This window comes from Peromyscus californicus, unplaced genomic scaffold (genome assembly GCF_007827085.1).
Source record: "Peromyscus californicus insignis strain IS unplaced genomic scaffold, ASM782708v3 Scaffold_6__1_contigs__length_162567912, whole genome shotgun sequence".
Lineage (NCBI taxonomy): Eukaryota > Metazoa > Chordata > Mammalia > Rodentia > Cricetidae > Peromyscus > Peromyscus californicus.
The window spans coordinates 37,695,123-37,722,571 of NW_026294584.1; the positions used below are offsets into that span (position 1 = coordinate 37,695,123).

The 27,449-nt window shown below is 38.7% G+C and overlaps 1 protein-coding gene across 2 annotated transcripts in view; it reads right to left on the minus strand.

Moving 5' to 3' along the window:
- Nucleotides 1-10,662: 10,662 nt before the first annotated feature.
- The window catches only part of Wasl (WASP like actin nucleation promoting factor), a 58,051-nt gene continuing 41,264 nt past the window's right edge, over nt 10,663-27,449 (minus strand). For both annotated transcript variants that reach the window (XM_052719513.1, XM_052719514.1), the window contains exons 6-11: nt 23,628-23,796; nt 22,616-22,658; nt 21,686-21,839; nt 16,769-17,286; nt 15,666-15,774; nt 10,663-13,207 (exon numbers count right to left, since the gene is read on the minus strand). In XM_052719513.1, the coding sequence (XP_052575473.1) occupies nt 13,146-13,207; nt 15,666-15,774; nt 16,769-17,286; nt 21,686-21,839; nt 22,616-22,658; nt 23,628-23,796 (1,055 nt within the window). In that variant the 3' untranslated portion in view covers nt 10,663-13,145. The remainder of the gene's footprint in view (nt 13,208-15,665; nt 15,775-16,768; nt 17,287-21,685; nt 21,840-22,615; nt 22,659-23,627; nt 23,797-27,449) is intronic.

A 27,449-nucleotide genomic window follows, 5' to 3' on the forward strand; every position in this document is an offset into this window, starting at 1 on the left:
CACAAGTGAAATAGATAGATATGGACCCTCACAGCTCACAAAACAGTATATTACAAAGTTCAGACTAAAGACAAGTATGACGGAGTTAGGCATCCAGTGAGCACATTAATTATTAGTGAAAAGTACTTGCAGAACATGTTCTATCAGGGTGCAGTGCTGCAAATAGGCAGGCCATTATGACAATCATCGTTCAACAGCCTGAAACCCCACAAAGCTGGTGTCAAAACTAATTAGTTCATCATCTATAAAAAGCATGCGGCTCACTGAGGGAGACTGCCCAAGACCAGATGAAGTGTTTAGGTGGTGATTTATACATGCACATTGGTCTCTGAAAATACACCTCATCCTGATTTGAAATGGTGCCCCAAACACCGAGTCTCACTCTGCTTCCCAGGCAATGCTCCATGGCTGCAGGTGTTTAATAACTCTATGTCAGCAAGATCTTGACTTACCACCTGCCCTGAGATACTTACTACCAAGGAGTGAGAGGAGGCAGTTGGAACACCCTGCCATGTCTACACTGAGATGATTCAAAGGCTGGAGTAAATCAGCATGTTCTTGCAAAGGTTTCCTAATGACTTTCTTTTCTGAATACACCTTTCAGGTGTGAGATGTGAGCTTGTGTGAGTGAGTCTCTCTCTCTCTCTCTCTCTCTCTCTCTCTCTCTCTCTCTCTCTCTCTCTCTCTCTCTCTCTGTGTGTGTGTGTGTGTGTAAAGTTAACAGTCTCTTCCTTCTATCAGGTCTTAAGGCAGACTTTCATTTCCATTAATCACCAAATAACATGATATAAAGGCCAAGGGTTGCTCTGAAACTTAGAACAATGGCACCGCCATCAATGCACTTGGTTTCCACAGATATTTTCCAATGTTTACTGCATATCCAGCCATACTTCCAAACACTGGAGTTAGGAACTAAGGAACTAGAACCTGGTCTTGATGGAACCTGCTTTCCAGTGTCTGCAGGCGCTAACAGCATTCCTCACACACTGTGCACTTATGTACCCAATGGTTCCAAGCATGAGCTGTGCTGGGGATATCCCTGAGTCAGAAACACGCTCCATATCAAAGCTGTGGAAATGCCAAAGACAGCAACCCTTTCAGGAGGATCAAGCCCTTCTTCAATTGACAAGTTGTTCAAAAATCAGGCTTTGGATGGCATTTGTTGGTGAGCCACGTTCTACCACAGACCCTTTACCTGAAACAGACAAGGAGAGAAGGAGAACCTCTCAGACAGGATGACAACTTGGATTTTTAAATATAGATGTTACCAGGCTTAAAACAACAACAACATAACCCCCCACAAGCATTCAATGATGTGGGATGACACTTCAGTTTGAGAGTGGTATAGAAAGTGTCCAGAAATTAAGAGTTAATGTTATTTTGTACAACAACAACTTGATAAAAAGTTAGTGTTTAAGTGGATTTTTCCCCACTTAAACTTTTAAGGGCAGGGGGTACAGTTCAGTCAAGAATGTGATTTGGAACTCAGAGCCTGCATTAAAAAGTCTGGTGTGGTCATCCAGCACTGAGATAGAGAGAGAGGGAAACCCTGGAGGCTTGCTGGCCAGCCTTACCAACTGAACCAGCAAGGCCCAGTTTGCTTCTAGGAAAACATTCACAAACAGGCATGGAGTCCAGAGCAAAACCCATCCCTGTTTGGGTTGTTCAAGAGCAAACAGCTTTGAGCTCCTTGTAGTGGCTCGGTTCCTCACAGTGGAGGCTGGAATGGTACAGAAGGAAAGGAGCACAGACAGGTCTTGGCACATTGTGATGAGCTGAAAACAGGTTAGTTGTGTTCAATTCACAAATTATTCAGAGTTGTTACCCTGGTTGAAAAGGATCACGGCTGAAATACGAGGACGCAGCATTGATCCCATAGTGCCAAACAGAGTAAAGCCTATTGACTCCCTGTTAAGTTTTCAAGAGAGTGCCACTAAGGAGCAGCCAGGTGGGCATCTCTCTGCACAGGGCCCTCCTCAATGACTCCACCCTGCTTCCATGTGTGGTCTATAGCAGTGGTCAGGATGCAGCTAGGAAGCTGTGTAGGCTCTACCAGTAGAGCTGGGAGGGGCAAGCACTTTCAACTGGAAAACGAAAATCTTGTTCTCAAATGAAGCCATCCTGAGGTATGTTATCACAGTCTTTAAAGCCTTGGGGTTTGAGGCCATTCAACAAATTTGTACCCAGGGTTGAGGCTTTTGACACTGGCTCTTCTGCATGGAGTTTTGGAAGTAACTTTGTTCCCAACTGAAACACTGTAATTGCTGGAGGGTGATTACCCCAAGTTAAATGTTTGTTAGCAACATAAAATTTTGGAGTCATACATTTAAATCTGAAAAATTAGGCTCCCAATTGAAAAGCATTCCAATCCACTCTCATCAGAGTAAGCAGTCTTTGGCATGAGTACTAAATTTCTCTTCCTGAATGAAATCTGATGATCCATTACTCACTGTTACATAAACAGTACCGAATGGTCTAGAGTCACTTTAGGTTACAAGTTCACCAGCTGTGTTCTGTAAGTTTATCACAGAACAATCCTCATTCAACACAGGGTTTGGAGTGCCGTTACCAAGATTGAAAAGCAAAATAAATAATAATAATAAAAATATAAATACAATAAAATATTAACAAGACCAGAAGACTCAACTAGTAGACCAGTAGTCCTTGACCTAGAAGGAGAACTGGAAAATAAATTACGTTAAAAGAGAAAAGTCAAGGGAAAACACATTGTTTATTCCTATTTGTGAATGTCTTCCTAGAAGTTGCTTTAGCCTTCTACAGCTTCTGCTTTTTCTTTTCTTTTTCTAAGATTTATTTATTTCATATGCATTAGTGCTTTGCCTGTATGTATGTCTGTGAGGTGAGAATGTCGGATCCTCTGGAACTGGGGGTACAGGCAGGTATAAGCTGCCATGTGGGTGCTGGGAATTGAACCTGGGTCCTCTGGAAGAGCAGCCAGTGCTCTTAACCTCCGAGCCACCTGTCCAGGCCCCAGCTTCTGCTTTTTCAACACACCTCTAGTTGAGAGATGTTCAGGCTACAGGAGACCAGCAGACAGCAGAAAAATCACTCAGGAGAATCCAGGCTCTATCACCCTTTCTTCTCTGGATGCCACCAAGAAGCCCTGTTGACAGCCAAAACATGTGACTGAATTCTCTCCCCCCCCCCTCAGGACAGGGTTTCTTTGTGTAACAGTCCTGGATCTTACTTTGTAGACCAGGCTGGCCTTGAACTCACAGAGATCCACCTGACTCTGCCTCCCAAGTGCTGGAACTAAAGGTGTGCACCACCAGGCTATCTGAAATCTTAAGCTGTCAGAATTTGGGATCCTAAAGTCATTTTTCTACAGGGGTGTCCCTAGTAAAAATTGGTTTAAAGAAATACAATTCAAAAAAAAAAAAGCAAGACAAAAAGAACCCTACAAACCCCCAAATAAACAAAACAAAACAAAATCAAATTAAGTCATTGTTGGTTGAAACAAATAGATGAAACCCAAGCAAATCTCTATGTAAAAAGTGGCATTTAGTTGCTAAAAAATATGAAATGGGTACAGAAATTCTTAACATATGTGGTGATATATTGCGTACCCTAATGGAATTTACCTGAGAGGACAGAACAAGCCACTAGATTAAACATAGAGGCCAGGCAGTGGTGGCACACACCTTTAATCCCAGCACTTGGGAGTCACACACCTTTAATGGCTGGGCAGAGAAAGGTATATAAGGCGTGAGGAGCCGAGCCAGGAGCCTTTCGACAGAGGAAGCCTTTTGGGTAAAGCCTTTGTCTGAGGAAGCTTTTTCGGCTGAAGCTCTTTTGGCTTAGGCCTTTTGGCTGAGAACTCAGAAGCGAACAGTCAGAGGATTCGTAGAGTTGTTGAGACGTGGCAGTGGCTGGCTCCTTTGTCTCTCTGATCTTTCAGCATCTACCCCAATATCTGGCTCCAGGTTTTTATTAAGACCATTTAGGAATTTGAACAACAAATATATACTGTCAGGGTTTACTTCAAATTCACAAGAAGGATCCTGAGGCAATTCTAAATAAATTCTTACATCATCAATGATTGGGCATGTGGGATTACTCAAACATGACAGTTACCTAACGTGGTATTTCACATGGGAAATGTTTTAATTGAGATAGAGGAGATAAATGGGGTCAGGGATGATCAAATCAAAGTGGGTGGTGGTGGCACACGCCTTTAATCCCAGCACTTGGGAGGCAGAGGCAGATGGTTCTCTGTGAGTTTGAGGCCAGCCTGTGCTACAGAGTGTTCCAGAACAGCCAAGGCTACCCAGGGAAACCCTATCTCAAAAAAAAAAAAAAAAAAAAACAACCCAAAAATAATACAAAAGGTAAACCTTTTATTCAGTCTAGTATCTGGGCCGTCCTAATCTCAGAACTTGCTTTCATTTGCCATTAGAGGCTGTTGGCTTAGTTGCATGGTTATAATGCATTTTCGTTTCTATTGCATTTTGCTTTGTTTTGAAATCAGCATGATGGCATTTCCCTCAGGTCTTTCTATCTGGAGAAGCATGAAAACCCCAAAGCTTCTACATCCAAAGGTGCTGAAATAACATTTTAATTTCTTGCCCAGGTCATTACAGACAGTTAATATCATCTGTGCCAAGGTCCCAAGGAAGTCAAGACCTAGCTTTGCACTGACTAGCTATTTAGCTTTGAACATATTATATAACTTCTGCAAATTTCTTTTGCTATGGCTGAAAACAGGATATGCCACCTCAAGGATGCTGAAAGCAATTTACGCCAAGAATTATCTTTGTTAACGTGAAACTATCATATCAGTATATATCTAATATTTAGTGCCAATTATCTGGTTCTAACTTTACTAATGAAATTATCTTTTTGTTGCCCTTTCTTAACTGGTCATGAGCACACCTTCAAACCTGTAATTTGCTAAATTACTAAAACCTGCTAAAGAGCCAGACGCAGTTTTAAAAACAGTTCCTCAGTAGGCATGGTGGTGCACACCTTTAATCCCAGCATTTGGGAGGTACAGGCAGGAGGATCTCTGTGAGTTCAAGGGCAGCCTAGTCTACATATCAAGTTACAGGGACAGTCAGGACTATGAAGAGACCCGTCTCAAAAAACCAAAACCAAAAAAAAAAAAAAAAGGTCTTCAGTGGGATTGGCATTATATATTGTCACATGAATTTGGTCTATTACCATGATCTTATAAAGCATCAATTTTCAGCCTGTGCCTCACAACCCCTTAGGAGTCCAACAACTCTTTCACAGGGTTGCATATTAGATATCCTGCATATAAGGCATTTACATTACAATTCATAACCATAAGAAAATTACAGTTACAAAATAGCAACAAGATAATTTTATGCTTGGGGGTCACCACAACATGAAGAACTGTATTAAAGGGTCAAAACATTAGGAAGGTTGAGAACCAGTATTATAGAGGTCAGAAAATGGAATGAGAGATTTTTATCCTGGTGTTTACTTTGAATTTATAATAAAAGTATCATTTCTAATAGCTTGCTTTATTGTAAGACATTAGGATTCTAACACGTGTGTTCAAGCACGTTTGTCTTTGGTTTAGAAAATATTTCATACACTGGGAACTTATGAAGACAGGAATATAATATAGAATGCTTCTTCATGCCTCTGTTTCTCATTTCATTCACTAGTTCACGTTATAAAGGGAGAAAGGGGGAAATGGAATAGGAAGGATTCAATGATGTAGGAGTGGGAGGGTAGTGTGGAGGATGAAATATATGAAAGGATAACATACCACTAAAGGCCTTTTGAGAAAGCCGTATGGAAAGCTACTACTAGAGAAGCTTCCCCAAATATACACATATGTAAAAGTAATTTAAATGGAGGTTATAAAGTGGAGGCAGTACCCTAAGTAGATACCATATGCTGTCCCCAACCAAAAGCCTACTACCGATGGGTTACCTTTTTAGTTGCTGACTAGTGGGGCTCCATAGACCTCCGAACATGACACACTACTGCCACCACTACTGGAAACCCTCCAGAACTTGATGGTAATACCCTATTGCTGAAGACACCATGTACTTGGATCATAGGGAATGGAGAAATTTAGCTGGTACTCAAGTAACTGAAACTGTCATCCCGACTGACTATCTATAGTGTTTATAGTGCTGGAATGTGTTATGCAGGCAATAGGAGAAAAGGAATCATCAGTCCCACCCAGCTGTAAATGCTGTGAGTTACAAAACTGATCAACATGTCAAACTGTGCTCACGAGTGCAATAGTGGCATGGATGTCATGGGAACAAACACTTTTTGAACATATTTAAGGCCTGCTCCATGAGACCGAACTCATGCATAGATACTGCCAATGAGGCCAAGAACCTGTTACATAGGTCACTGGCCCCAGGGGAAAACCTACTATTATTGTTCCACTAAGAAGACATAGATCATACATAGTTCAACCCTCATCAGACAAGCTTATTCTTCCAACAGATGGCAACTAATAAAGCAATTCTCAACTGGCCAACATGTAGAGAATAATATAGAATACTCAGCCCTAAATGGGATGTCCACCCCCCACCCTACAAAGCTCAGGGATCTAATGCAGACAAGGGGGCAAATTGAGAGGTGGTAAATGACTTTAAGGAAAACTGTTTTCTAGACACAACAGGACAGATACACATATGAACTCACAGAGATTATGGTAGCATGCACTACAAAAGCACACCACTACAAAAGTCCTACCCCTAGCCAAGGAGCTATTGGCATTTTATTGCTGCTGTAAGAGGGAAAGCTGGTTTTCAATGATATGGTATCTGGTACACTGATAACCCGTTGTTTAGTTAGGTTTTCTATTGCTGTGAAAACACCATGACTAAAAGCAACTTGGGGAGAAAAGGGTTTACTTCAGCTCATAGATTAGTCCATCACTGATGGAAGTCAGAGCAGGAACTCAAGGCAGGAAACTGGAGGTAGGCAGAGGCTATAGAGGAGTACTAACTTGCTTGCTTTCCATGGCTTGCTCAGACTTTCTTATAGGACCCTGAATCACCCATCCAGGGGTAACACTACCTTCTGTGGGATGCCCACCCACAGCAATCACTTATGAAGAAAATACCCAATAGGCTTTCCCACAAGCCAATCTGGTGGGTGCATTTTCTTAACTGAGGTTCCCACTTCGCCCATGACTATTTAGTCTATGTCAAGTTGACATAAAAACTAGCCAGCATTATCAGGACAAGTCCCAAGCACAGGAGCTGTTGGCCAATACAAACTGGGTTTTACAAAATGCTATGTGTGTGAATATGAAGTTGGGTTGGTAGGAAAGTAGGGGGAGATCTGGTAGTTGGTAGAGGGGCATGAATATAATCAAAATACACTGTATGGTATTCTCAAAGAATAAATAAAAACAGTACTTAAAAATGGTGAATTTGAGTTTTTTGGGGAAAAGTCTCAAAAATACTCTGTAAAGGCTTTATAAAGAAAGGACCATTTGTAAACTCCATTTTGTAGAAAATCTAATCAATATGCACATTCTGTAAGTTTTCATAAGTTGAAAACATCCCAAAGTTTATTAACATGCTATGCACCTAATATGTGGAGGAGACCATAGATTACAAGTACCAAGATATACCAATATTAGTGTCTCTATTAGCCACACAGTAGAAAGGATGAGCACATTTTTATGCACATGATATTCTAATTTTCCCAACCCATTAAATATGATTCAACAATAAATAATGATTAGTAAAGTAGGCTTTGCAGAATTAAAACAACCTAAGTACACAATATATTTGTTTCTCTTAATTTGCCTGGAATAATGTGAGGTTCAAAGAGATTTAGATGGTTGGGAAACAAAAAGAAACAAATTTGAGAAAGATAGGTCATTCTCTTCAAAACCTATTTTTCTGCTGTTTGGGGTCCTGGATAAGGAGATAAAAGTGCCCAAGTGTGGAAATGCTCAGGGAAGCAGAGGTGCTCTTTGCACATGCTGACTGGCTGTTTCCTTATCTAGCACACATCAGGCATACTGGATAAGGAACTAGTGGGAGCTGTGTAGTCCTAAACCATCTACCTGGCTCTGAACCTACAGTAGCTACCTAAACAGGCCTAGGCAGCCAGTCTATCATAGCATGTTCTGAAGCAAACATGACTTCATCTATGGACAGGTTGAGTCCACTAAAGCATTATAGGGCACCCTCATTTGCCAACAGCTTAGAAAGCGCCGCACTTCTGTGACTATGCTCACTACACTCATACTTACCTGTTCATGTTCAACTATATCGCAACCTTAAGTTCAAAAGTTGTTTGGAACTTTTGGTTGGGGGTAGAACCAACATAAAACACCTTTAGTGTTATATGGCCCGGTATCGATTAAGCTTTAACTAATAATATAGTACAACTTTAAAAGCTGTCCCTTTTAGCCGGGCGGTGGTGACACACGCCTTTAATCCCAGCACTCGGGAGGCAGAGCCTGGCGGATCTCTGTGAGTTCAAGGCCAGCCTGGTCTACAGAGCAAGATCCAGAACAGGCACCAAAACTACACAGAGAAACCCTGTCTCGAAAAACCAAAAAAAAAAAAAAAAAAGCTGTCCCTTTTACATTTACATTCTTTCTCAAACCATTTTACTGGATTTTTCGCTGTTATCCTTCAGGTTATAGATTCAAATACATTTTAAAATTTTATTTGCTGGGCAACGTTGGTGGGGGGGGGGTGGACTTACAAATTCTCCTGTCAAAGGAGGGGGAGGAGGAAAAAGGGAGGGAGGGAGGGAGGGAAAGGAACAAGCAAGTCTACTTGCATGTAAACACAAATTCTCCTGTCTTCTAAGAAAGAGTCTAACAACTTCTAGCCCAGCTTAAAAACTTACAAGGTCTTTGTTTTTGTGTTTTAAGGCCAGAGGTGATTCAGACACTATTTACACTTGCTGTCTAGAACAACACGTTTGCTACACTATTGGCACTGTTTCCCAGTGGACACTTTCCATGATAATAATCCCTTCAGTCCACTTGTTTCTTTCAACATGAGAAATACAAGATATATTTTCCTTCTGATTCTTTTCTAATAAACGTGAAGTGCATGCAATCAAATGAGAATGTCCCTTCTCTCAGTAAACTAGGACACTGGGTTTAAATGTCCACGCTGTCCTTGGAAGAACTCCTAGTCTTTTACAGTGCCTCTGTTGATTAAAAATTAGTCAGACACTCACATCTGAAAACTAGTTTTCTTTTAGGTTAAATTTATTATAAGAGTTCATAAAATACTTAAGCCCAAGTAAAAACAATGTCTACTAAGAAAATAATTTAATAATTTGGATGTACAATCAAAAGCTCAACCTCATGTCAACCCCTAAATATCTTGTGATGACTAAACTTCTGGGCAATGAGGTGACCACCGTCAAGCCAAAACATTACCACATGTTCCAGGAAAAGGCCGATTCCTCCAGCTTTTCTGGGCAGAGATGGGCACAGGTGCTGGTGGCTTCTATCAACACGCAGTAGATGAGAAAGGTGCAATCTAGCCACACACCTATACAAATCAGAGTGTGTGCCCCATCATATCCGTAGCAAGTGCTTACCAAATCTTTCTCTAGTGGCTTCCCAAATTTAAATTTCTTAAAAAAATTTTTTTATTTAGTCTTATATGTGTATGGTGTTTTGTTGCATGTATGACTGTGCATCACATGTGTGCCTGGTGCCTGAGCAAGCAAGAAGAGTATGTCATCTCTTATAACTGGAGATCAGTTCTATGGACAGTTGTGAGCCTCCATGTGGATGCTGAGAATTGAACCTGGGGCCTCTGGAAGAGACAGTGCTCTTAATCTCTGCCACCTGTCTCTCCAGCCCTGCGCCATTTCTTTTATTTTAAATCACAGATTAAACAACAAGAGATAATGAGAGAAACCCGTGTTAAACAGGGAGCTGTATGTCAAGCAATGTGAAACCTCTCAACTTTTCTGCAGAGGATTTCCTTGTCGGACCATTCCTTATCAACAAACTTGCCCTTCAGGAACCCCATTCCTAAAGTAGTCACTTCAGAAATCATCTAGATAAAGAGAACAGGATAATTCTAAGGCACAGTGCCTTTGTAACAATTCTTTTGTACATTCTCAAGTGTTCACATTTGTACAACAAAAACGTTTCCACAGAACAAAGCTCTTGGAAGGTGTACAGTAGCATCCTACACACTGGATACCAAGCACAGCTTCATCTTCAGACTCTCACTTGGGCCAGGGTCGGTAGAACAAAACATCCCACTCATCAAAAACTAAGCTTCCAGTTTAAATGAACATGACCTCTAATACTGTTTATTAAAAACTATGTCCCACATGAACTACTGTGTTTGGTATTTATTAACTTCCCAGTCAACTCCAGTATCATTCCAGTCTGGAAATCTTGAACCTTTTTGGTTTCCAAGAGTCCCAAACACTGACATTTCACTGCAAATGTTGTTAGAAGCACTGTACCACATAGGAGCTCCACAGAAGATGCTGAGCAGCTGTCAGGTTTCCCAGAAAGGCGACAGCATTCTCTCACTCACATGTTGATTACTTCATGGCGTACTCCACCTCTCAGGCATGCAGTGCTGGAACTTCAACTGTTACCCAGCACTGCTGTGCACTCTTGGCTAGACTCAACCATTAAAAAGTTTTGTTCTAATGTCTTAATAAACAAATAAGGCATACTATTTTATACTATTTGGGTCAAATTAATTTTATTATGCTCCATGATGAATTGCCACCAGTGCAACATCCTATTCACTATACATTTCAAAAAAAATTCACATACTAAACAAAATTTCAGTTGATAAATGGAACTGAATGATTGAAAATCTTTATGAATTTCATAATACAATATGTGGCTAGCTGAAATTGTCTATCACATAGCGTTTAGATATAAAAGGCCTCATGCTAGTTTGTTAAATGCAAAGGCTACCAGACAATCACGTAGCTGGATATATCCATGAGGCTTCCAGACGATGCACAAGTAGTGCCACCCACAGTGCAAGATGGTGGAGGACTGAGACGTACAGCTGATACCTTCCTCGGCAGAGTGGATTTAGTCTTCATGCCTGGACTGAATTCCACAGCTCCTGTCATTTAGACTTAGCACAAAAAAATAAAAAGCAAACAAAAACAAAACCCCTCTTCTGTATGAAAAAGAAGAAATTCAATTATCTTTGGCAAATAACGTACTCCCCATGTATACGCAACTCAAAGAACTGAAAGTCTCTAGACAAGCTCCTGGGCAAATACCAAGTTAGTTGGATAAATCCCAAGCTTCCTGGCCAAAAGGTATAGGACATCAGAATTGGCATTATCTCAAAAGACATTTCTAGGAATTTAGTTTATGTCAAAAAGAAAAAGAATACAAAAGCCTGATGTTATTTATGTAAAATAATCACGATTTGACAAACTCCTAATTTTACGGGTAGTGGTTGTCCAGCCTCACCCACCCCAGTCTCACAGATCTCAAGCCACAGGAAAAAGACAGTAAGCAGAAAAAGGCTCCAAGCAGCAGACAGCACTGTTTTTTACAAGAAACACAGAACGGAGAATCTCTCCAATGTGCTGTAATTACTCTCGCAAGGAAGGTAACACTCTTTGAATAACTTAACTATCTTACTGTACCACTTAACTGCTTTCAGCAACTAAACCGTTTAAATTATTCCTGACAATAACTAGATGCATGATCACTAAAGATTATGTGATAAACTGGTTAAAATTCAAGCCATATCTTGCAGGTCCAGCCTGTCAAGATCATGTCAATACTAGATTTTGGTCGGTATACTTCTAGATAGCATAATTTTTAGTTGGATATTATGACTATAATGAATACATTTGAAGCTACATTCTGCATACAACTCAATGTGAGAAAAATATGACTGTATTTAAATCAGATAACCGTCTACCTAAAATTTATTTAAAGTAGGTAGGTAAGATAATTACCATTGTAAATATGAAACGGCCACCTTTAGGCAGATTAGTGTACTGTAAAGAGGCAAGGAAAATCTAATTTTATCATACCATCTAGTATGCATAACAAGTGTGCAGGCTGTAAAGTTTTATTTTTTTAAAAAAAATCTATCAAATCAGTTATGTGTTCTAAGAAATTTGCCATTGGGACCATCAATCTTTTAAGAAATATGTAACTTTTCATCAGGTATTTGACAAAAACCTGGAGAAACTAAGTAAAAACATACAGTATATGTGAGGTTTAGCATTTGTGCATACTTTTGCCAAAAAATCTGACATTTACAATTCGTGTTTCTGAATACAACAATGCACACACTCTGCAAAATACAAAGATAACTTCATACCATTTTAGCATTTTGATAACACTTTGAGTCAAATATGGGCATGACTATAATTGTTTATGATGCACGAAACAACCTCCATAAATATTAACTGAAACTATTTTTGGGAGTCACACCAAAAGAGTTCAATTCTTTGCTGAGAAGAGCCTGTCACATGTGCCATAACATAAAAGCAATCTTGGTCAAGTACAGGTATGTGAGGGCTCATCAGGATTCCTGCCTGCAGATGCCACTGCTTACCGGTGGCAAGCAGTACTACAGAAGAGGTGTGCTACTGTTTCTCTTCATTAGTGTCTCTGTAGTGATTTTAAGCAGAACATATTGCTAGAATTTGAAAAACTGCATCAGTGTAGTGATGTCTAGAGAATTGTGCAATGTATCAGCTTCAACATTCATATGTGGCATCATATTCAAAATGAAGGGGCTAAAGAAACTAAAGTTTACATCACTTGAAAAAGAATGTAGTGCTATGCTAAATTTTATTAAGAAAATTTAGGTACAGAAAAAGTAGGGTATGAAAATAGTGTTCTCCTTCTGGCATTCTAAGTAAATTACATTAAGGTTTGTGTCAGTCTCACACATAATTAAACTCCCTTGCTGATGGAATGAAAATATTCACAAGTCATGTGAGCATCCTGCTGTAAACTTGCACACAGTAACAGGGAGTAGCTTTGTATAGGATTATAACAAACCTTTACAGATTAAATGAGGTATTGCACAGATTAATTTAAAAAAAAAAAGCAAAAACAAGGCAACAAAAATATACAGCAAATTGGTAGAACATTTACATGATAATTTTACAGATCCATAGACAGAAAGTAGTGTTTAGTATTTCACCTTAAAAATATATATATAATATATAGATCAGTCTTCCCACTCATCATCATCCTCAAAATCTTCTTCATCATCATCATCTTCATCTTCATCTAAAACCCAAAACCAAGAGTTAAACATACATAAATAAAATGACATAATTCTCCAGTGACTTCACCAACTAGCTAACTCCTGAAACAAACGTTTAACTTCTAAAATCTAATTACTGAGATGGCTTAAAATTAATCCAATAAAATGAGAATAGGAGATCCAAGATTTGGGTTTTAGCCCCTTAGTACCTGTGTGGTTCTACTGAGTCAAATGAAACTTGGGTTAGCTTTTCTAGATTTTGGATTCACGTGGTGAACACAACTACTTTCCCATTCTTTACATGAATTGTAAACCTGGAACTTCCACTTTTCTCTCTTCCCACAATCTGCTTCTCTCCATCTGAATGACATCATCGTTCTGTCAGGTGAGCAGGCACGAGTCATTATTCATTCCTCTTCCTCTTCCTCCATCAAGTGTCCTCCTTTCTACCCCAGTCCATACCTACTGTCAGGTTTTGCCTCATTACTGCTGTTCTCCAGTAGAATCACCTCAGAGAAGATGGAGGGATCCTTAAACTCTAAGTTCGAACGTCATGCTCTTTCTTCAGAAGGCCTCCTGTGGCTGGCTACTGCTGTCTGGACGTGCTGAGCTCCCTCTGAAACATCACCCATGACTTGGCCAGCCCTTCTGCCCTCTTTTAAGTCTTCCACCTCCCTCACCCTTCACTTTCTGCCTCTAGTACAATCGTCTCCCTTTCCGTCCCTCACCCTCACCCAACTTTTCCTCCTTGTTACAGCATCTGAAGTAGCTCTTTCCTCTTTCTGACTGTCTCATCATTTACATCCCACTCAGAAACCACCTCCTCAAAGAGGGTTTTCCTGACCATCCTGTGTAACCCTTCTCCAGAATCGGTAACTGTCTATTTCATGTCCCTCTCCTTGTAATCAATTTCTTAGACTGCCTATGAATTTAATGTCTTCATAGTACAACACAAGCTCCACAAAAACTAAGTCTTGGTCTGTTATATATCATAGGATCCAGAACAGCAGAGGAGTGCTATACAGAGGTTGATCAGTCATTATTCTCTAAGTATACTCAGGTTTTGATGGCATCTAATTCTACGAGTGTAAATCCACAATCTATCAATTTTCCATGACACTCATACCTATAAAAGCCAAGTCTATAAAGAAAGATGGTATTGAATACTTATGTTTAAAATGATAAAGAGCCAGAAAGTAATGTGTATGTGACATTATATATGTGGGCTAGATAAAAACATAGAATATTCTCTGTTCCCCCTATAAGACAGATTTTCTATAAGGAACCATTTCAGTACTAATACCAGAACTTGAAAAGTTTGAAAAGTAATAGAAGGTAGAGAAAAGCAAAAGAAATCTAATCCTCTCTCTCCAGCATTCCAAGTTTTAAATTAAGGTATTTTGATCTAGTTTGAACTGATTTTTTTGTGCAGGGCAAATGGAAATAGTTTAACTCTATTCTTCTGCAAGTGGATATATCCATTTACCAGCATCTTTATTTAGTAGACTGCCCTTTTTCCAGTGTGTATTTTTTTGTTCATTACTGTGTGTTTATGTCTGGATTCCTCTATTGTGTCCTATTGGTCTGGGATTCTATTTTTGTACCAGTACCACACTGTGTTGTGGAAAATTAGTTGAAGATGTGTTACATTTGTTTGGTCTGTGGAGTATTTGTTTAGTGATGCAAAGATGTGTTGCATTCTTTTATGCTGCATTTGTTTAACTCCGTGAAGCTGTGTTACTTTGCCTGTCTAAAACACCTGACTGGTCTAATAAAGAGGTGAGCAGCCAACAGCTAGGCAAGAGAGAGAAATAGGCGGGGCTGGAACACAGATAGAATAAATAGGAAGAGAAGAAAGAGAGAAGAAGAAAATGAGAAGGGAAGAGGGTGCCAGGGGCCAGCCACCCAGCCAGACATGAAATAAGAAGGAAAGAAAAGATGGACAGAAATAGAGAAAGGTAAAGGCCGGAGACAAAAGGTAGATGAGATCATTTAAGTCATGAAAAGCTGGCTAGAAATAAGCCAAGCTAAGGCTGGGCATTCATAAAAAAGAATAAGTCTCCGTATGACTATTTGGGAGCTGGGTGGCAGGCCTCCCAAGACTAGAGAGTAAAAAAAAACAACTACAACACTGTTTGTGTCACTGTAGCTCTTATTAGTAGAATATCTAGAATATCTAGGAAATCTCATGCCTTATTTAGAGACTCCTTGTCAATAATTCTATAGTGTTTTCCAGTACAGAAAATGAACTCATCACTTTTTACAAACGTTTTTCTTCTAGTTGCTGTATGGCTGTGGTGTCCTGATATCTGTCATTGAGAACACAATTTGATTAAATATACTGTAAAACTCCTACCAATGAGCTGCACAAATGATCAGACAAAAAGGTAACAAAGAAAATCATAAAAATAAACAGAAACTGCAGCGCTTCACGTATCATATGAACACACCGCCCCTCCCATCCTGACCCTGTGAACACACCTGAGGAATGAATGGCTTTGCTCCTTTTCTGCATCACTTCCATCAGTGCACCCACAATTCCTGAAGTGGGGGCAGGTGTCGGGGGCGTGGACTCTTGGCCATCTGACACCTTGGAGAAGAAAAGTATCATAACTCAATTATAAATCTTTAGCAAAGAATCTTCGTGGGGCTGGGGATGGCTCAGAGGGTAGAGTACTTGCCAGAGAAACATTAGGACCTGAGTTCTGATCTCTAGCCTCCACATACAGCAAGGTAAGAGCTTACTGGAACTAAAGTGCAATGTGGGGAGCTTTCTTAACCTTTAGATGATGAAGAAATGATCAATTTCTCTGAGACAGAGAATCCAAATTTATATACCATCACTGTTGTGAATTCTAGTGTTGGAACCTCTTTCGATTTTCTGGAGTCTGATTTTTTATTATTTTTATTTTCAAAATGCAAAACTTCAGTGTTTAAGAGTATGCTTTCATTTTCATAAAGTTACTTGTTTGAACTTACCAAGATTACTACAACTGCTTCCAAGTGGGCTATTTTTTTTTTTTTTTTTTTTTTTTTTTTTTGGTTTTTCGAGACAGGGTTTCTCTGTATAGCTTTGCGCCTGTCCTGGAACTCACTTGGTAGCCCAGGCTGGCCTCGAACTCACAGAGATCCGCCGGCCTCTGCCTCCCGAGTGCTGGGATTAAAGGCGTGCGCCACCACCGCCCGGCCCAAGTGGGCTATTTTTAATTCCCCTCAGTTTATTAAGTAGTATCTTTAAGGTATCTTTTATTTAAAGTCTAGAATTGCAAACATATTGTAAGATTCCATCTATGTGATATTTAGAATATACAAAGGTATCACATAGCAATCAGATTTCTGACTGTTGAGAGAAAGCATAAGGTAGCTTTCTATGGCGACAGATACTTCACATTTTGATATTAAGTGTGGACTACACAGCTTCAGAATGTACACATTCAAAATATGTACATTTCACTGTACACAGACAAACATTTAAAAAATTATAAAAAGTAAAAGAATAAGATCAAAGACAGACACCTTATAATGAGGTATGGTAAAAGCCCACAGTACTAAGAAAGTCAAAATAAAAAGGACACATTACTTACAGATTTCAGTTGAATGCCCTGTCGTATCTGGTCTAAAAGCGCATCCCTTCCTGAGCAGGACACAGGCCGACTATTCTGTTCCACTTTTTTCAGCTGAGCACCCTCTCTAATTTGATCCAAAAGAGCTGCTTTGTTTCCTGAAGGAGCTGGAACTTGATGGTCACCATCAGAAGGCAGGCCAGGGGGAGGTGGTGGCCCTGGTGGAGGCGGAGGTGGTGGGGGAGGTGGTGGTGCTGTGGACCCTGCCATAGACAGAGGTGGAGGTGGTGGTGGGCCTGAAGGTGCCGACGAGGGCAGCGCTGGTGGTGGAGGGGGGTACATCCTGTTTGGAGGGGGCGGAGGAACAACAACACCCGGCCTGGAAGGAGGGGGCGGTGGAGGTGCAGCAGTGGGAGCTCTGGAAGGTGGGGGGGGAGGAGCCCCCCTTCCACGGGCAGGCGGGGGAGGAGGGCCTGAGCTATGAGGAGGGGGAGGAGGAGGAGGAGGTCCACCCCTTGAGGGTGGAGGAGGTGGTGGTGCTGAAATAGGAACAGAGAAAAAAAATGAAAGCATAAACATATTAATAAAGCAATTTACTTTAACACACATAACCCCAGTATAAAACGAAGAGCAAAATTAGCAAAACTTCGCAATACAGTTTACAAATATCTGAGCACTGGTAATACCCTACGATTTTATTTGGAAACAAATATTTAGCTTAAAGATTACCTTCCTGTTGTCAATAAACAACAATAGGATCTAATTATGAGGACTCAGTACTAGTTCTGAAGCCATAAGAAAAAAACATGGTTGGAGAGACAGCTCAGGAGTTAAAAGCTGTGCGTGCTCTTGCAGAGGATCCATTGAGTTCCCAGCACCCACATCAGGCAGCTCACAACTTCCTGTACCTCCAGCTTAAGAGCTTCTGACATTCTTCTGGACACTACAGGTACCAACACATGCACACAGGCATGCGTAGACGCATGTGCGTATACACACACACAAACCACAAATTTAAGAAAATATACATTGTTAAACACTTGGCTTGTAAGAATTATCTTACATTCTGATAGTAATAATGAGTACCTTCCCTTTAGAATTAAATACATTTAGATTTTGTATAAAATCAATTTAGATACAAATTTTATAGTGTGGCAAAACCATTTAGAATTTATTAACATTAATCAGAGTTAAACCCCAACATAGTGTGCTTTCTTTCAAAATGTAAAGTTTCATTACCTAATTTACATATGTCCTTCTACTTTATAATACCGTGTTTTACATTATCTAGAACTGTTCAGCAGTTCTAGACATGGCATTAAGAGAGGGTGGTTGCTTGGTTAAATGTTCAATTATTTATTTAGATCTGAATTACTATAAAACTAAGACTTTTTCTATAAACTACAAAATTACACTGCAGTTAATAAAAAGTTAGTACTACCCCAGTAGTTAATATTTCTATTCTTAGTTTACTTAAGTGAAGATATAAGAAACATTAGGAAAACAAATCCAAAAGAATTTAAGAATATACTGGGGAATATGAGTAAATCCTTTAAAGATTAAATCTTGTGTTTCTGGAGATATGGTTTCACTAATGGCATATACAAATCCATGTGACATTAAGCAGGATATCATTTCCCACTTGTTTACAGACTGATGAGAGAAACTGACTTTATAGGAACACAGAGATCTTAGCTATGGAAAGTGTACCTGGTACTGAGTAACATTAGTCAATGCACTGTTACAAATATCTGCCTTATTACAATGTACAAAAGGAAAAGAGCCCTTACACTCTGGTACTTCTATTTTCTTTTGTTTTTGTTTTTTTTTTTAAATATTTATTTACTTTCACATGTATGAGTGTTCTCTGCCTACATGTATGTCATATACCATGAGTGCCGTGGAATCCAGAAGAGTGTAGAGTCCATGGAACTGGTGGTACAGCTGTGAGCTGTCACGTGTGGGTGCTGCGAACAAACCTGCGTCCTCTGGATGAGCAGCCAGTGCTTGCCCACCGAGCCTCTCTCCAGCCCCAGGACTTCCGCTGTCTTAAGCGACAGCAAACTTCACTGCATTTTCTTAAGGAAATAATCTATTACCAATCCTCAGCTATTACTGTCTGTATTCTATCTACCACAAAGAACACACAACATCACAGGGACAACTGTGAAAGAACACAGGAAGTGAAGACACATGACCCACTGTGAGGACAGTCCCAAGCATCACCAGTGTGAAGGACTTGTAAGAGTCACCACAAACACCACAAGGAAAATGACAAGGGCTAGTTTCAATTTTTAAAACAGCAACAGAGGAAAACATGAAAGATAAAGTTATAAAAAAGGATACTTTTATATTTTACATATAAAATATAGATTATGTATTAAATATAAATAAATCCCTTGGTTAATCTACAGGAATACTGAATCTTACAGGAAAAAAACCTGTGTTAATGTACATAAAAAGGCTAATGTATTTGAAAATTATTATTTCAAATCAAGATCAATATTAAGAATATCAGTAATTATATTTCTTATACATAATTATAATCATATAAGAATTATAAGCAGAAAATATGAAAAAGGCATATAGTATTATAGGATTCATAAAACATTTAGGAATGGATGTCATGTTCTCTCATGAAAATATAACAAACAAGTGTTATCTAATATAATTAAATTTATGGGAATACTGTTGAGTCTCTAAGTGGATATATGACATTGTGCTCACTAATATTATTCCATCCTCCTTTATCCTTGTCATTATAAACATATTTTATACAGGTTATTGGAAAACAAGTATATAAAGCAATTATAAACTAGTATAATTAGTATCAGTGAAAACAACTAGAGTGCTGTGGGCAAGAGGTATTGCCCAATAAATACGGAGAGTTCAATAAAATAATCTAGATTACAGATGATATTTAAGCTTTGACTCAGAAATACATATATTTCTTTTTATTAAAAATGAATGCTCAAAACATTAGTTTTTTCAAGGCAGGACATATGAACTCTAGCTACTCCAAAAATCAACACAGCAAACCATGCAAAACTCAGAGCAGTGGTTCAAATACTGTTCTACATACATACCACTCCACTGTGGTGGACCTAAAGAACAGATTGTTGTAAGTTAATGGACTTTAATAGCTACACACAGAGATATGGAAATCACAAATTTGTTTGCCTTTATAAATCTGATTCCATGATTATATAAAACAAATGACAAAAGATTTAATTAAGTAGGTTAAGACAAATTACATTAACTTCTGTATTTTCCATACTTTTGAATATTAATTTATGTATGTGTTTTCTCTAGAAAAAGTTTGTTAATTAGAAAAATAAATAAATAGATAATTTATGTTTTTGATCTTACTTAAAAAAAAATCTATCTGGTTTGGAGAGACGAGCTCATTGGCTAAGAGTATGAACTGCTTCAGAAGACCTCAGTTTAGTTCCTAATCCATGTTGAACAGCTCACAACTGATAAAACTTATACACATAACCACCCCTACCCACATCATACATAAGCACATAATTACAAATAAAATACAAACAAAGCCCTTTTTAAAAAAACTTACATAAAAACATAGGTTCCACACTAAAATAGGTTCTTGAAATATAAAAATCTTTTATCTTGACATTTTGGTGCCAGTATGATTTTCAAAGCCTGTGACTTTTTGTTTTTAGGGTAACTCAATTAAGGAAAGGCCTTGTCTGTCTTTAAAATAGTTGTAATAAAGTTTAAAGAAAACTCAGTCTAGTAAGTATGATCCACTTTTCTTTAGGCATGAAGGACACAGGATAGCAGTGCAGCCAATAATGCTGAGTGTAATTACACACTAACAGAGCTGAGGAGCCCCAAGCACCAGTGGGTGTGACAGAGAGCAGTCCTGAAGACCTTCCTTCACCTGGACATAACAGTCATCATGACCGTACACACTTAAAATGACACTGTATTCTTAGTATGCTTTAAAATCCCAGCATTTTAAGTGTAATTTGTCTGCTAGTAAGATAAACGAGCAGAATGCTACTTTCTGTTGAACTAGCTGTGGCTGGACTGCAGCAATGGGAGATGTAGTTGTTAGCTTCCACAGTTGGCTCCAAAGACTCTGAGACCTTACTGACTACATGAATGGAAGGAACATATTCAAAGATTGAATGTCAGCAGTAAAAAAGCAGACAAAACTAAGTTAAACACCCACTTTCAAATGACAATCAGAATCAAGAGCATTAGCTGGAGCTCTAGCTCAGCCATACTGGTGTGAGTACAGAGTGGGAGAAGCTCGGTTCCAACTGCAGATGGTGCTGAAATGGGACTGTGACTGCAGAGGCTGTCTATGCACCTGACTGTCAGAGTGTTGGGAAGCAACCAAAACACAAAGTTCTTTAAACTACCCAACATCCCAAGGTTGGAAACTGGTCACAGGAACCGAGAGACAGAATTATATTCTGGACTAAACAAAGTATTTACATTTCAAAATACAAAGTTTTTACATAGTTTATATTCTGAAAATGTCCCCCGCCCCCAGGAGCTGAGGACCAAACTCAGGGCCTTGCGCTTGCTAGGCAAGTGCTCTACCACTGAGCTAAATTCCCAACCCTGTGAAAATGTTTTATAACAGATTATGACCTTTTATACCAATAATCATGTCAAGTTTTAAATCTGCTTGTTTTAAAGACAGGATCTCACTATGTAGTTATCTATGTAGTAGACGGGGCTGGACACAAACTCAGAAATCTGCCTGCTCTGCCACCAGAGTACAGGGATTAAAGGCCATCTTACCATGTCTAGTTCAAAGCCAGTGATGCTGGACCAAATTTGTCATATGTAAATTTAAACATTCTGTTCAAGGAAGGGTGCACAGTTGTCCGATATAAAAGACTGACTTTAGAAAATTCAAAAGAGAAAACCAGCCAAGTGCCAAAATAGACTAAAAGTTACCTTGCCTTCGGAGTTCATTTTTAACAGCTTCTACACCTCCTGTCTTTTCAATAAAGTCATAAATAACTTTTGATGTTTCTCTGTCTTTAAGTTGGGCTTCAGAGATCCCACACATATCAAAAAGATTCTTCAATTCTGGATCCAAATTATTAAGCTACAAAAAATAAAACAACTTCTAAGTAGGCAATTCTGTTCCAAAACAAACCCGGTAAAACTTAGAATTTACCCATGTCCTTCTGCAGTTAAGTTCACAGACTTTAAAATGGTTATGTAACTTAAATGCTAACACATTTTCTTTTATGAAAAGATAAGAACAAGAGAGATTTTCTATTTTCTCATCTTTTCCATGCCTTAAAGAGGGCATTCTATTCCTATTTGTATTAATCCACTCAAGACTAGATCTTGTGTTCATCTATTCCAACCTGTCCTAAACAATATTTGGCTTTAATCTTGAATTACCACCACAGTTAGTTTGAAGATTTGAGGGCAAGGACCTCTGTGCTGTCTGTCACAGTGCTAATCAAATGAGTGACAACAGCACTCAAAGAATCATTATAGTGGAGAAACACACCGGAAGAGTCTGTAACTGCACACTAAGGCTTTGGTTAAACTATTTTTTTCAGTAAGTTGATAGATTATTATTTAAAATTATTACTGAAATTATTACTTAGAAAATAACTCTATGCATTCAAAACACAAAATGTGCTTATTTAGCACATAATCAAGGAATACAAAAATTTTGTCTTAAGGGACTTAGCAACTATGACAGAATAATATTATGGATTCAAACTTCAGCAGCACACACAAACGCAGCTCATTCAAATTCTAATACATACGAGGTCTTAAAACTGTAAATAAAAATCCAAGGATAAGCCATAACATTTCTGTTTAATTTTAGTAATAAGAAATACAGCTTTAAAACATACTTACATCAAACCCTGTATTTGGATCCCATCCAACATGTCCAATGTGCCTAAAGTAGAAAATAGAAAAAAATTAGAAAAGTAAACGTATACAAGGGCTTGTGATATAATGTATAAAAATACTTGAAATCTCTTGTATACAGTCCAATTTCTTTTGCTTCTAGACAATTCCTACAGGTGTCTTCCATGTTATTTATACATCAAAGTTTAAAAAAAAATCATGTTCAACAATTAGTTGAATAAAAAAATAATTACATATAACTTTTCTTTTCAGATAGGTAGAAAAGTAAACTGTCAGATTCATGGACCAAGCCTGGCTTGGTAGTACACGCACTCCTGGACACTTGGAATTCTAGGCCAGCTAGGGCTACACAGAAGATCCATGCTGTCTTGAGAAACAAACAACACAAACACTACCACAACATCCGCAACTATTAAAAAGAGATGAATGTGGGTTTTCTTCCCTGGAAGCCTGCCTGATCCTTCGGCGCTCCTTCTCACCTTTCCCTAATAAATCTATTCGTTCTCTTTGTGTAAATAAAAAACAAACAAACAAAACACCAATGAATATACACATCCTTCCTCATGTAGTTTGAACGTGAAGTGTTCCCCATAGTGACACTGGTGACAGACTCAGGTTTTATGGACTGGCCCCACTTCCTGCCCTCTCTGCATCTCTTATACTCCTGCAGCCATGCCTTCTCCACCATGATGGCTTACATCCCCTCTGGAAATGTAAACCAAAACAAATACTTTCGTCCTTAACTTGCTTTTTGTTGGGACATTCTACCAGAGCAACGGAGAAGTGAGTATTACATAGAACATCCTCAAACCAAACTTCTCTGACAAGTTAAAACTGAAGAGCAGGACGGAATGTGTGAAAAGAATGGAGATAAAGCTGGATGCAGCAGTGCACACCAGCAATCCCGGGTACTGCTCTGGAGCTGAGGTGGAGGATCGAGGCTATACAGCAAGAGCTGTCTCTTCTGAGTGCTGAGAGGACAGAAGAGAAGTCTTACTGGAAGTTACTTGGTGTTCCAATATCTGCCTTGGTTAGCCTCTTCTTTTTAGCTTTTCCTTTCTTCTTTTCTTTGGTGTGGGAGATGTTGTTGACTTGTGAACCATAAAACCTATTTGTTGTAATTTCTGGATTTTTTATGTCAACTGTAGCCATGGGTAGATTGGGACCTACAAAGAAAGCCAAAACGGTATGAGAGGGATACAATTTAAGAAAATAATCTTATATAAGATAATCATAATTTTTTAACTTATGCCTGCTTACTTATATCAACATTAAGTATCATGAAGTACATTAATGTCTAAAACTTTAACCCAATCCCTGATTTTTTCTTTTTTTACTGTAATTCTGGTAAAATGATATATACAACACAAAGCTCAAATAATTACAGTGGAAGAAATTCTAACACTCAGAACTCCTTCAAAGATCTAATGATAAAAGTACCAGGGACCTTCAGAGATATCTGTCAGTAACATCTTTAGGAGCAACACTAAATGATCTATTCCACAACTTGTATATAATAAAAGATACTCTAAAAAAATAAAAGTCTCAATGCAACAGATTCAATTTAAAAAGTCTTTGCATCCCTGAACTTAAAGTCAACACAGGTTCTTTCAACATCCCATTTTAAACACACAGTTCTGACAAAACTTCCTCTCAGAACAAGTTTCTTGGCAATCATTCCACCAACAATTTTTAAAATGTATCAAAATATCACGGCTGCCTATAGGTAAGAAATCTCACAAAGCTTGAGATTTGTGTGTTGGTTTGAATGAAAATGGCCCCACAGGCTCCTGTGTTTGAATACTTAGGTATCCAGTTGGATTAGGAGGTATGGCCTTTGAGGGGGTGTGTCCCTAGAGGAAGGCTTTGAGGTTTCAAAAGCCCATGCCATTCTCAGATAGCTCTCTCTTTGCCTCTTGCTTTTGGATCAAGATGTAAGCTCTCAGCTACTGCTCCAGCACCATGCTGGCTTACTTGCTGCCATGCTCCCCACCATGATAGTAGGCATGGTTCTAACTCCCTCTACAGTTATGAACCCTAAATTACACACCTTTTATAAGTTGCCTGGGTCATGGAGTTTTATCACAGCAACAAAAATGTAGTAATTAAAACAGACAGGTGGCATCTTAGCTGCCTAGTGGGGACATAAACTTAGAAAGGGCTTTCAGCATTCCCTGAGAAGGTGGGCTCACTGTGCCCAAACTTTGTGCCAACAATTATACTTCTATTGCTTTCTTCATGTAGGAAGGGTCTGGAATTGTGATAAAACGCTATGTGAAAGCACTAGGCAATGAATCTCAAATGAGCTTTTCTAATGAGCCTTTCCTTTAGACAACACTGCAACACTTCGACAATTCGCTACTGGAAGATGCAGCCCATTGTCTGTGGCTCCAAGAGGTCTATAGAATTCATCCCATGTAGCTTTCTGTGCTTAATTTGCTTGCTATCTCTTCACTACACTGGATATTTCCAGTAAGAACAACTACGTATTTAATCTTATGAGTTCGAGTGAGTCCCTAGCCATGGAAGTTTTCTTGGGAATCCCCAACAGAATTTTAAAACATCAAATAGAAATCCTAATAAATTACAGCAGTGGTTTTCAACCTTCCTAATGCTGTGACCCTTCAATATAGTTCATGTTTTAGTGACCCACACCATAAAATTATTTTTGTTGCTACTTCTTAACTACAATTTTGCTACTGTTATGAATCGTAATGTAAATATATTTGTAGACAGGTTTGTCAAAGGGATCACAACCCATTGGTTGAGAACTGCTGAATTATAGGCTGATACACAGCAAGTGATCATTTATATCAACTTGACTGCAATTCTTCAATTATGTTGAAATCTTAAATGTACTGGAGTCATTAAAGTTTTCTGAAAGCCTCGTTTATATCTTATTAGAAAGAGCAACTAATGTATTTCTGAAGAACGTTAAGAATAAACAGGAGGCCAGGAAGGCCAAACCTGGCTTTATCTTGAGTTTAAGACCAGACTGTTCTACATGAACAATAACAACAAACACACAGGAAAACAAAAGCAAACGAGTAAAGAAGACAGGAAGATATAAGCCACCCCTTCCTAATGCACAACAACTGTCACAAGAAAAAGGTTTAAGCATTCTTATGAACAACAGATATTTCATTTCATTTTAATCTTAATTTCAAATTCAAATCTAAAGGACCTCAAGTTTCCTTTTAATTACAGTGGAAAAGAATCGTACTAAGGTAAGATAGCTGAGAAACCGGTGACACAGAGCCCTACTGAGATAGATAAGTAAATTACATTTTAGGAATATATGTACCTTCTATATAAAGTATCTTTTTAATAGTTACAATTTGAAAAGGTCTGATAAACTAATACATGAGGACTTGAGAGTGCCAGCAGAGTAAACCATGGTTAAGGCATCCACTGCCACCTAGTGGTGACACATCAAAATACAGTCAAGCTATATACTGTTCTCCCCACAGTGGAGAGAACAAAACTGGCTGGACTGACAAGGTCAAAAAATTATTAAAATCCTCATGATACATCTCATCACTCACTACTATATACGTGATATATAGGTACATATGTCTTTATAAACTGAAAAGTATTAATATATTGGCAAAAGTGGATGCATAATTTCCCCCTTTAACAATACTATTAAAAAAAATTCCCCGGACTATTACACCAAAAGACTGAAAGTATAAAACTAAGGATTATCAAGAGCAGCCTTTATTCCAAGCACTGGAAGGCAGAAGCAGGAGGATTTCTGTGAAGTCAACACACTGAGTTCCAGGAAGTCAAGGCTGTGCAGAGACTCTTGCCCACCCCCACACCCCAAAAAAACCCAAACCAACCAAACAAAACAAAACCAAAATGTAAAAACCACCACCCACCCAATAAACCAAGTTAGACAAACAAACAAAACTAAGATCAATTCAAGAAAGACAATTGTGAGCAACTCAATAGGAGTATTAAAATTGTATCTATTCATAGCAAGTGTTTGTTCACAAATACATGCTGTGCATATCAAAATAAATGTTTCCAAATTTTATTTATTTATTTATTTATTTATTTATTTATTTATTTATTGGTTTTTCGAGACAGGGTTTCTCTGTGTAGCTTTGCGCCTTTCCTGGAACTCGCTTTGGAGACCAGGCTGGCCTCGAACTCACAGAGATCCGCCTGGCTCTGCCTCCCGAGTGCTGGGATTAAAGGCGTGCGCCACCACTGCCCGGCTCCAAATTTTAAATATAATTCATACATCTATTATTTAATATTTCAAGTTATTTTCTCAAAAATTAGATGGTACACCCAGAAGGCCTTTACAACTCATACTCAATATATGCTCAAACACAACATAATAAACACCCCAAATACTAAAATACTGGAACGTATCAGGAAAACCTTCTAAACTCCATTAAAGGTTCATAGATGAACAACCCTGATTCAGCTGTTCCTTTTGTCTCTGCCACATACCAGCTTCCTATCTTGAGATGTGTTATTTACTCTTATAGGCCTGGGTTTCGCCTTCAAAGTCATCTTAACATAACAATGACTAAGGGCAGCTCTTGGGTCAGGTTCCTTGAAGAAGTCTGCCCCCAATCTTGACTGCGCCATGATCCGAAGCAAACGACTTATATAGTCCTATTCTTTATCTACTACATGGTAGTAAAAAAGGGGCTACACTTCAGAAGACTATTGAACAATGCCCGGCAGGTGGTAAATGATAATTAACTGGACCTGCTATTATTGTCATTATCTTTATGATAATTAACATTTATTAGCCATTATGCTAAGCATTTTGATTATCTTTTATATCCCACAGCATTCC